A 12,500-nucleotide genomic window follows, 5' to 3' on the forward strand; every position below is an offset into this window, starting at 1 on the left:
TTTTATAAAAGGCTGATACTGATATACATCAAAATGCCAAATATCAGCGCCAATAATGGGTCGATCTCGAGTTTTATTAAATGCCGATACGATACACGTCAAAATGCTAAATAACACCGGTAATGGGTCGATCTCTAGTAGTTTTATGAAAGGCTGATACACATCAAAATGCCAAGTATCAGCGTCGATAATCGGTTGATAGTAGTTTTTTAAAAGGCTGATACTGATATACATCAAAATGCCAAAAAATCTGCGGCGATAATGGGTCGATCTCTAGGTTTATATTAGGCCAATACACGTCAAAATGCTAATTAACACCGATAATGGGTCGATCTCTAGTAGTTTTATAAAAGGCCGATACGATACACGTCAAAATGCTAAATAACACCGGTATCTCTAGTAGTTTTATGAAAGGCTGATACACATCAAAATGCCAAGTATCAGCGTCGATAATCGGTCGATTTTTAGTAGTTTTATAAAAGGCTGATACTGATATACATCAATATGCCAAATATCAGCGCCAATAATGGGTCGATCTCTCGGTTTATATTAGGCCAATACAGGTCAAAATGCTAAATAACACCGATAATGGGTCGATCTATAGTAGTTTTATAAAAGCCTGATACACATCAAAATGCTCAGTATCAACGTCGATAATTGTTCGTAGTTTTATAAAAGGCTGATACTGATATTCATCAAAATGCCAAATATCAGTACCAATAATGGGTCATCTCTAGTTTTATTAAAGGCCGATACGATACACATCAAAATGTTAATGTTGACACCGATAATGGGTCGATATCTAGTAGTTTTTTGAAAGGCTGATACACATCAAAATGCCAAGTATCAGCGTCGATTGTTAGTTTTTTAAAAGGCTGATACTGATATATATCAAAATGCCAAATAGCGCCGATAATGGGTCAATGTCTAGGTTTATATAGGCCAATACATGTCAAAATGCTAAATAACACCAATAATGGGTCGATTTCTAGTAGTTTTATGAAAGGGTGATACTCATCAAAATGCCAAGTATCAGCGTGGATAATCGGTGGATTGTTAGTAGTTTTTTAAAAGGCTGATACTGATATACATCAAAATGCCAAATAGCGCCGATAATGGGTCGATCTCTAGGTTTATATAGGCCAATACACGTCAAAATGCTAAATAACACCGGTAATGGGTCAATCTCTAGTAGTTTTATGAAAGGCTGATACACATCAAAATGCCAAGTATCAGCGTTGATAATGTGTCGATTGTTAGTAGTTTTATAAAAGGCTGATACTGATATTCATCAAAATGCCAAAAAAATCTGCGCCGATAATGGGTCGATCTCTAGTTTTATATCAGGCCAATACAAGTCAAAATGCTAAATAACCCCGATAATGGGTCGATCTTGAGTAGTTTTATAAAAGGCCGATACGACACACGTCAAAATGCTATATAACACCCGGAATGGGCCAATCTCTGGTCGTTTTAGAAAAAGCAGATACACGTCAAAATGCCAAGTATCAGCGTCGATAATCGGTCGATTGTTAGTAGTAGTAGTAGGACGGCGTGGCGCAGTGGGAGAGTGGCCGTGCGCAACCCGAGGGTCCCTGGTTCAATCCCCACCTAGTACCAACCTCGTCATGTCCGTTGTGTCTTGAGCAAGACACTTCACCCTTGCTCCTGATGGGTGCTGGTTAGCGCCTTGCATGGCAGCTCCCTCCATCAGTGTGTGAATGTGTGTGTGAATGGGTAAATGTGGAAGTAGTGTCAAAGCGCTTTGAGTACCTTGAAGGTAGAAAAGCGCTATACAAGTACAACCCATGTATCATTATCATTTATTTAGTTTTTTAAAAGGCTGATACTGATATATATCAAAATGCCAAAAAATCTGCGCCGATAATGGGTTGATCTCTAGGTTTATATCAGACCAATATATGTCAAAATGCTAAATAACACCGATAATGGGTCGATCTCTAGGTTTATATTAGGCCAATACAAGTCAAAATGCTAAATAACACCGATAATGGGTCGATCTCTAGTAGTTTTATAAAAGGCCTATACGATACACATCAAAATGCTAAACACCGGTAATGGGTCGATATATAGTAGTTTTATGAAAGGCTGATACACGTCAAAATGCCAAGTATCAGCGTCGATAATGGGTCGATATCTAGTAGTTTTATAAAAGGCTGATAGTGATATTCATCAAAATGCCAAATAGCGCCGATAATGGGTCGATCTCTAGTTTTATTAAAGGCCGATACGATACACGTCAAAATGCTAAATAACACCAATAGTGGGTCGATATCTAGTAGTTTTATGAAAGGCTGATACACATCAAAATGCCAAGTATCAGCGTCGATTGTTAGTTTTTTAAAAGGCTGATACGGATATACATCAAAATGCCAAATAGCGCCGATAATGGGTCGATCTCTAGGTTTATGTAGGCCAATACACGTCAAAATGCTAAATAACACCGATAATGGCTCGCTCTCTAGTAGATTTAGAAAAGGCTGATACGATACACGTCAAAATGCTAAATAATACCGGTAACGGGTCGATATCTAGTAATTTTATGAAAGGCTGATACACATCAAAATGCCAAGTATCAGCGTTGATAATGGGTCGATTTTTAGTAGTTTTATAAAAGGCTGATGATACAGATATTCATCAAAATGCCAAATATCAGCGCCGATAATGGTGCGATCTCTAGGTTTATATTAGGCCAATACATGTCAAAATGCTAAATAACACCAATAATGGGTCGATCTCTAGTAGTTTTATGAAAGGCTGATACACATCAAAATGCTCAGTATCAACGTCGATAATCGGTCGATTTTTAGTCGTTTTATAAAAGGCTGATACTGATATACATCAAAATGCCAAATATCAGCGCCAATAATGGGTTGATCTCTAGTTTTAGAAAAGGCAGATACACGTCAAAATGCTAAATAACACCGATAATGAGTGGATCTATAGTAGTTTTATGAAAGGCTGATAAACATCAAAATGCTCAGTATCAACGTCGATAATCGGTCGATTTTTAGTCGTTTTATAAAAGGCTGATACTGATATTCATCAAAATGCCAAATATCAGCGCCAATAATGGGTCGATCTCTAGTTTTATTAAAGGCCGATACGATACACGTCAAAATGCTAAATAACACCGATAATGGGTCGATCTATAGTAGTTTTATGAAAGGCTGATACACATCAAAATGCCAAGTATTGGCGTCGATAATCAGTCGATTGTTAGTAGTTTTTAAAAAAGCTGATACTGTTATATCAAAATGCCAAATAATCTGCGCCGATAAAGGGTCGATCTCTAGGTTTATATTAGGCCAATATATGTCAAAATGCTAAATAGCACCGATAATGGGTCGATCTCTAGTAGTTTTATAAAAGGCGGATTCGATACACGTCAAAATGCTAAATAACACCAAGTATCAGCGTCGATAATGGGTCGATATGTAGTAGTTTTATAAAAGGCTGATACTAATATACATCAAAATGCCAAAGACCAGCGCCAATAATGGGTCGATCTCTAGTTTTAGAAAAGACCGATCCACGTCAAAATACTTAATATCAGCGCTGACAATCAGTGGATTGCATGATACTACGTACATATCACATGTTGTGCATGTTCTTGAGTGAGTTCCAAGTAAAACGTGCTGACTCCACAACAGCTTCTAGTACGCGTGCACAAGTTAGTGTTGCAGTCGCATGTTTAAAGTTGAGCTCAGTGCGATGACAGACTGCACGGGCAAAAGTGTGGTGGAAAGTGCTTAATGGTAACAAACATGCTTAATGGTAACAAACGTGCTTAATGGTAACAAACGGGGTACATTTAAAGAGTTGTGTTTGCGAGACCACTGGAGAGGGATTTACCCCGTGGGAACCGTGGGTGCCAACTCTTCATGTGGAACAGATGTTTGGAGCAGGACTTTGCAAATGTCGGGAGTAAACAGAGCACACATAGGCAATAAAAAGCACTTCATGTCAGGACATGTTTGTTTTAACTCTAAAGTGTCAACGCGGTGCAGAAGATCCTCACTTAAAATAAAAGCTTCTTTGTCATTAACGCTGGCAATAATGTTGGTCAGCAAGCATGAAAATCAAATCAAACCAGTGCAATGTAAAGTATAGAAAAGTGACGTCACGTACAAATGTTGTCGCCCCCTGCAGGTAACAGCTGTCACAACGGCCTCATGCCCGCCGTGGCCCGGCCCGCCATGCCGTCTGTTCACAGCGCTCTTGGCATGAAGCCTTTTCTTCCTTTTCCCATGGACAACGTCTCAGCGGCCGTCAGACTTTTCCCAAGATTCAACGCGGTGAGTCGCACTTTGTTGTTTGGACCTTCGATGGTGGGCCTGCTGTCTCGCCAACGTTTGATTTCCTGACAAAAACATGCACTCAGGGTTACTGGTTGTTGATGGTTTTAAAAACAAGCATGTTCAAAGATCTTTAATTGTGTCCGATGTTTACAGAAGCTCGTATGCAAATACGTTGGGTTTGTCACAGAGGCTAAATTGTGTTATTTGTTTTGAAAAACGCGTACGTTAAGTTCGTAGATCTTTAATTGTGTTCGATGTTTACAGAAACAGGTATGCCAGCTTTATCGAAAGCTCAAAATTCAATTTTTATAGGTAAACCCCGTACGTTAAGTTTGTCACACAAGCTAATGTGTGTAAATTGTTTTTGAAAAACGCGTACGTTTAGTTCGTAGATCTTTAATTGTGTTCGATGTTTACAGAAATAGGTAGGCCAGCATTATCGAAAGCTCAAAATTTAATTTTTATAGGGAAACCCTGTATGTTAAGTTTGTCACAAAAGCTAATGTGTAGCTTTTTTTGAAAAACACGTACGTTAAGTTCGTAGATCTTTAATTGTGTTCGATGTTTACAGAAACACAAATGCTAGCTTTATCAGAAGCTCAAAATGTAATTTTTTAAATTGAAAACACATACGTTACGTTTGTCGCAGAAGCTAAATTGTGTTCATTGTTTTGAAAAACACGTACGTTAAGTTCGTAGATCTTTAGTTGTGTCCGATGTTTGCAGAAACAGGTATGCTAGCTTTATCAGAAGCTCAAAATGTAACTTTTTAAATTGAAAACAAATACGTTACGTTTGTCGCAGAAGCTAAATTGTGTTTTGGAAAACACGTACGTTAAGTTCATAGATCTTTAGTTGTGTCCGATGTTTACAGAAATAGGTAGGCCAGCTTTACAGAAACACAAATGCTAGCTTTATACAAAGCTCAAAATGTTATTTTTTTGGGAAAATATATTTCTTTAGGTTTGTCTCAGAAGCTAAATTGTGTTAATTGTTTTGAAAAACTCGTACGTTAAGTTCATAGATCTTTAGTTGTGTCCGATGTTTACAGAAACACAAATGTTAGCTTTATCCAAAGCTCAAAATGTAATTTTTTGGGGAAAATATATTCGTTAGGTTTGTCTCAGAAGCTAAATTGTGTTAATTGTTTTGAAAAACACGTATGTTAAGTTCATACATGGATCTTTAGTTGTGTCCGATGTTTACAGAAACAGGTATGCTAGCTTTATCGAAAGCTCAAAATTTTATTTTTTTAATTGAAAACATATACGTTAGGTTTGTCGCAGAAGCTAAATTGTGTTTTGGAAAACATGTCTGTTAATTTCGTAGATCTTTGTGTTCAATGTTTACAGAAACACGAATGCTAGCTTTATCCAAAGCTCAAAACATATTCGAAATCTCAAAATTTAATTTTTCGGAAAACATATTCGTTATGTTTGTCACAGAAGCTAAATTGTGTTAATTGTTTTGAAAAACTCGTACGTTAAGTTCATAGATCTTTAGTTGTGTCCGATGTTTACAGAAACAGGTATGCCAGTTTTATCGAAAGCTCAAAATGTAATTTTTATAGGGAAACCCCGTACGTTAAGTTTGTCACACAAGCTAATGTGTGTAAATTCTTTTGAAAAACGTGTACGTTAAGTTCGTAGATCTTTAATTGTGTTCAATGTTTACAGAAACACGAATGCTAGCTTTATCCAAAGCTCAAAATGTTATTTTTTGGGGGGAAACATATTCTTTAGGTTTGTCACAGAAGCTAAATTGTGTTAATTGTTTTGAAAAACACGTACGTTAAGTTCGTAGATCTTTAGTTGTGTCCGATGTTTGCAGAAACAGGTATGCTAGCTTTATCAGAAGCTCAAAATGTAATTTTTTAAATTGAAAACACATACGTTACGTTTGTCGCAGAAGCTAAATTGTGTTTTGGAAAACACGTAGGTTAAGTTCATAGATCTTTAGTTGTGTCCGATGTTTGCAGAAACAGGTATGCTAGCTTTATCAGAAGCTCAAAATTTAATTTTTTTATTGAAAACATATAAGTTAGGTTTTTCACAGAAGCTAAATTGTGTTCATTGTTTTGAAAAAAACGTACGTTAAGTTCATACATGGATCTTTAGTTGTGTCCGATGTTTACAGAAACAGGTATGCCAGCTTTATCGAACGCTCAAAATGTAATTTTTAAAGGCAAACCCCGTACGTTAAGTTTGTCACACAAGCTAATGTGTGTAAATTGATTTGAAAAACGCGTACGTTAAGTTCATAGATCTTTAATTGTGTTCGATGTTTACAGAAACACAAATGCTAGCTTTATCCAAAGCTCAAAATTTTATTTTTTGGGGAAAACATATTCATTAGGTTTGTCACAGAAGCTAAATTGTGTTTTTTGTTTTGAAAAACACGTACGTTAAGTTCATAGATCTTTAGTTGTGTCCGATGTTTACAGAAACAGGTATGCTAGCTTTATCATTAGCTCAAAATTGTATTTTTTCATTGAAAACATACGTTAGGTTTGTCGCAGAAGCGAAATTGTGTTTTGGAAAATACGTACGTTAAGTTCATAGATCTTTAATTGTATCCGATGTTTACAGAAACACGAATGCGGGCTTTATCCAAAGCTCAAAATGTTATTTTATTGGGAAAACATTTTTAGGTTTGTCACAGAAGTTAAATTGTTCATTGTTTTGGAAAACACGTACGTTAAGTTCATAGGTCTTTAGTTGTGTCCGATGTTTACAGAAACAGGTATACTAGCTTTATCAGAAGCTCAAATTTTTCTTTTTTTAATTGAAAACACATACGGTACGTTTGTCACAGAAGTTAAATTGTGTTCATTGTTTTGAAAAACTCGTACGTTAAGTTCATAGATCTTTAGTTGTGTCCGATGTTTACAGAAACAGGTATGCTGGCTTTATCAGGAACTCAAAATGTTCTTATTTGGGAAAACACTTACGTTAGGTTTGTCACAGAAGCTAAATTATGTTAATTATTTTGGAACACGCGTAAGTTAAGTTCATAGATCTTTAATTGTGTTCGATGTTTACAGAAACACAAATGCTAGCTTTATACAAAGCTCAAAATGTTATTTTTTTGGGAAAACATATTCGTTAGGTTTGTCTCAGAAGCTAAATTGTGTTAATTGTTTTGAAAAACTGGTACGTTAAGTTCATAGATCTTTAGTTGTGTCCGATGTTAACAGAAACTGGTATTCTAGCTTTATCGAAAGCTCAACATTTTATTTTTTTATTGAAAACATATACGTTAGGTTTGTCGCAGAAGCTAAATTGTGTTTTGGAAAACACGTCCGTTAATTTTGTAGATCTTTAATTGTGTTCGATGTTTACAGAAACACAAATGCTAGCTTTATACAAAGCTCAAAATTTTCTTTTTTTGGGAAAACATATTCGTTAGGTTTGTCACAGAAGCTAAATTGTGTTTATTGTTTTGAAAAACACGTAGGTTAAGTTCGTAGATCTTTAGTTGTGTCCGATGTTTGCAGAAACAGGTATGCAAGCTTTATCAGAAGCTCAAAATTTAATTTTTTTATTGAAAACATATACGTTAGGTTTGTCACAGAAGCTAAATTGTGTTCATTGTTTTGAAAAACACGTACGTTAAGTTCATACATGGATCTTTAGTTGTGTCCGATGTTTACAGACACAGGTATGCCAGCTTTATCGAAAGTTCAAAATTGTATTTTTTTTTATTGAAAACATATACGTTAGGTTTGTCACAGAAGCTAAATTTTGTTTTGGAAAACACGTCCATTAATTTCATAGATCTTTAAATGTGTTCGATGTTTACAGAAACACGAATGCTAGCTTTATCCAAAGCTCAAAATGTTATTTTTTGGGGAAAACATATTCGTTAGGTTTGTCTCAGAAGCTAAATTGTGTTCATTGTTTTGAAAAACACGTACGTTAAGTTCATACATGGATCTTTAGTTGTGTCCGATGTTTACAGACACAGGTATGCCAGCTTTATCGAAAGTTCAAAATTGTATTTTTTTTTATTGAAAACATATACGTTAGGTTTGTCACAGAAGCTAAATTTTGTTTTGGAAAACACGTCCATTAATTTCATAGATCTTTAAATGTGTTCGATGTTTACAGAAACACGAATGCTAGCTTTATCCAAAGCTCAAAATGTTATTTTTTGGGGAAAACATATTCGTTAGGTTTGTCTCAGAAGCTAAATTGTGTTCATTGTTTTGAAAAACTCATACGTTTAGTTCATACATGGATCTTTAGTTGTGTCCGATGTTTACAGAAATAGGTAGGCCAGCTTTATCGAAAGCTCAAAATGTAATTTTTATAGGAAAACCCCGTACGTTAAGTTTGTCACACAAGCTAATGTGTGTAAATTGTTTTTGAAAAACGCGTACGTTAAGTTCGTAGATCTTTAATTGTGTTCGATGTTTACAGAAACCCAAATGCTAGCTTTATACAAAGTTCAAAATGTTATTTTTTTGGGAAAACATATTCGTTAGGTTTGTCACAGAAGCTAAATTGTGTTAATTGTTTTGAAAAACACGTAGGTTAAGTTCATAGATCTTTAGTTGTGTCCGATGTTTACAGAAATAGGTAGGCCAGCTTTATCGAAAGCTCAAAATTTATTTTTTATAGGGAAACCCCGTACGTTAACTTTGTCACAAAAGCTAGTGTGTAAATTGTTTCGAAAAACACGTACGTTAAGTTCGTAGATCTTTAATTGTGTTCGATGTTTACAGAAACACAAATGCTAGCTTTATACAAAGCTCAAAATGTTATTTTTTTGGGAAAACATATTTGTTAGGTTTGTCACAGAAGCTAATTTGTGTTCATTGTTTTGAAAAACGCGTACGTTAAGTTCATAGATCTTTAGTTGTGTCCGATGTTTCCAGAAACAGGTATGCCAGCTTTATCGAAAGCTCGAAATTTAATTTTTATAGGGAAACCCCGTACCTTAAGTTTGTCACAAAAGCTAATGTGTGTAAATTGTTTTGAAAAACGCGTACGTTAAGTTCGTAGATCTTTAATTGTGTTCGATGTTTACAGAAACACAAATGCTAGCTTTATCCAAAGCTCAAAATGTTCTTTTTTTGGGAAAATATATTCGTTAGGTTTGTCTCAGAAGCTAAATTGTGTTAATTGTTTTGAAAAACTTGTACGTTAAGTTCATAGATCTTTAGTTGTGTCCGATGTTTACAGAAATAGGTAGGCCAGTTTTATCGAAAGCTCAAAATTTAATTTTTATAGGGAAACCCCGTACGTTAAGTTTGTCACAAAAGCTAATGTGTGTAAATTGTTTTGAAAAACACGTACGTTAAGTTCGTAGATCTTTAATTGTGTTCGATATTTACAGAAACACAACTGCTAGCTTTATACAAAGCTCAAAATGTTCGTTTTTTGGGAAAATATATTCGTTAGGTTTGTCACAGAAGCTAAATTGTGTTATTTGTTTTGAAAAACTCGTATGTTAAGTTCATACATGGATCTTTAGTTGTGTCCGATATTTACAGAAACAGGTATGCTAGCTTTATCGAAAGCTCAAAATTGTATATTTTTTTTATTGAAAACATATATTTTAGGTTTGTCGCAGAAGCTAAGTTGTGTTTTGGAAAACATGTCCGTTAATTTCGTAGATCTTTAATTGTGTTCAATGTTTACAGAAACACGAATGCTAGCTTTATCCAAAGCTCAAAATTTTATTTTTTTGGGGAAAACATATTCGTTAGGTTTGTCACAGAAGCTAAATCTTTGATGTTTTTGATAACACGTAAGTAATTTTTTTTCGGAAGCTGATGTCCAGGAAAACGCGGGTGTAGCCCGGGAAGGAAGTGTTCAAACCTGAGTCGAGCGAGCGCTAGACATCGAGCTAAAAAGCTGAATTGTCGACTGAAAGTCGATAGTTTGGTTGCGATTCAAAATGATTTTGTATATAAAACACGTAAACTACGTTAAATTTGTCGAACGTGTAGTTGTCTAGGATGTTTACCACAACATCTTTGGAAATCATCCCTTTAATGCACTGATTCTCAAACTGTGGTATGCCGGCTCTATCTCGTGGTACGCCAAAGAGTCACTTAAATATTCAAACACAGTGTTACTGTTCAAAGTGTGTGTAATATTGCAATGGCCAAAAATATTGAATAAACTTGCTTTGTTTTTTTAATGAATACTTATGCCTACTACGCTACTATAATTGTAATGTTGGTCATCATGTTTTTTCATGTGGTACTTGGTGAAAAGAGTATTGGGAACCACTGTTATACAGAATAGTCACTATGGCAACCACACACTACAACGCTGTTTGGCAGTAAAGCTTCACGAACTGGACATTTTTATGATTATTATTATTTTATTTTGGACGCCGGGAGAAGGTTTCTGGTGTGCTATAAGACATAGAAGTCGTAAAAATAACCCCTCAGAGAATGTCCCCGCCGTCAGCGAGTGGGAGAGGAAAGATGGCTTCCAGCGTTAAGTTTGCTGGGTGAATATTTCCTTGGGAAAAGGAAAAGAATATCGTAAAACGCTCAAAAGAGAAAAAGACAAGTGGTGAATTTCAGTGGTAAATGACACATTCTCAAGCTGTGTGTGTGAGAAAAGGGGTTTTGCCTTTTGTAATAATTTACGTTCCTCTAAGCGACATTTGTCTGCCAAACATTCCTTGTTACGCTCACACATGTTCCTTTTAGGCCGTGTTCACACTGCAGGTCTGTTCCCATGTTCTTTGCCCTACTTTTGACATGGATCCCTTTTAGTCATCTACACTTCCCATCTTTTCACATCTGCACCGGTACCAGCCTCTTTCGTATGTGGCAAACCGATATCAATAACTTCCTGCTTCTCAAAACTCGATAACTTTATGTATAAACTATATATATATATATATATATATATATATATATATATATATATATATATATATATATATATATATATATATATATATATATATATATATATATATATATATATATATATATATATATATATGTATGTGTGTGTGTGTGTATATATATATGTATATATATATATATGTGTGTGTATATATATATGTATATATATATATATATATATATATGTGTATATGTATGTATGTGTGTGTATATGTATGTATGTGTCTGTATATATATGTGTGTGTATTAAGGCTGCAGCTAACGATTATTTTTCTATCGATTAATCTATAGATTATTTTTTCGATTAATCTATAGATTATTTTTCCTTTTACCGATTATTTTTTTTATTTAAAATGAAGATGAAAAAATAAATGAAGCCAGTTTTTTCAAAAGGCATGGCTTTTATTTACAAAAAAAAAAGTATGGCCACTCAGTCAACATTGACAACAACATGACAAAATATTCTGTAACAATGTAAACATTTAACAAAATTAAAAGTAGCTTATTTGCTTTTAATGTGCAAATATAAAAGTAAACATCCAGTGCAAATCTTAATATTCTGCAATAGTATAAGCATTTCAAAAGTAAAAGTATTGCTTATTTTGCTTTAAAATGTGCAAAAATAAAGAAACATCCAATTCAAAAAAGTGCAAAACGGAAATATTCTGTAACAACAGTGTAAACATTTCAACAAAAGTAAAAGTATTGCTTATTTGCTAAAATGTGCAAAAATAAAGATAAACATCCAATACAAAAAAGTGCAAAACGAAATATTCTGTAACAACAGTGTAAACATTTCAACAAAAGTAAAACTTTTGCTTATTTTGCTTAATAACACAACAATGATAGTATGATTAAAGTAAAAGTTAATTGTTCGTTTGTACATAGTATACGTAATTGTTAATGTTGTAAAAGGTATTTGCACAACTAATTAACGTTAGCGTTAAAGAGGAGCGCGTCTTTGTAAACACTGAACAGGCATGCCAAACGCTCCTCTCAGAGCGAAACGGTGCTTTAGTTTATGAATTTACAACGCAGATACAAATGACACATTCATGTTTTTGTGTAATGATGACAACGTATACTCACGCGGACGATTGACTAGTTGATGGTGATGGCAAGAACGCTGCCGTTGTGCTGCTATGATAGGCCATTTCCGCTCGACACAGTGTGCATACAACAACATTATTAGCAGAGGTGGGTAGAGTAGCCAGAAATTGTACTCAAGTAAGAGTACTGTTACTTTAGAGATTTATTACTCAAGTAAAAGTAAGGAGTAGTCACCCAAATATTTACTTGAG

At 34.7% G+C, this 12,500-nt stretch overlaps 1 protein-coding gene across 2 annotated transcripts in view; it reads left to right on the forward strand.

Annotated features, from left to right (window-relative positions):
* znf385d (zinc finger protein 385D) overlaps positions 1-12,500 on the forward strand; it is a 264,331-nt gene that overhangs the window by 55,595 nt on the left and 196,236 nt on the right. For both annotated transcript variants that reach the window (XM_061956540.2, XM_061956548.2), the window contains exon 2: positions 4,174-4,319. In XM_061956540.2, coding sequence (XP_061812524.1) covers positions 4,174-4,319 — 146 coding nt within the window. The remainder of the gene's footprint in view (positions 1-4,173; positions 4,320-12,500) is intronic.

Source organism: Nerophis lumbriciformis, linkage group LG04, assembly GCF_033978685.3.
Source record: "Nerophis lumbriciformis linkage group LG04, RoL_Nlum_v2.1, whole genome shotgun sequence".
Lineage (NCBI taxonomy): Eukaryota > Metazoa > Chordata > Actinopteri > Syngnathiformes > Syngnathidae > Nerophis > Nerophis lumbriciformis.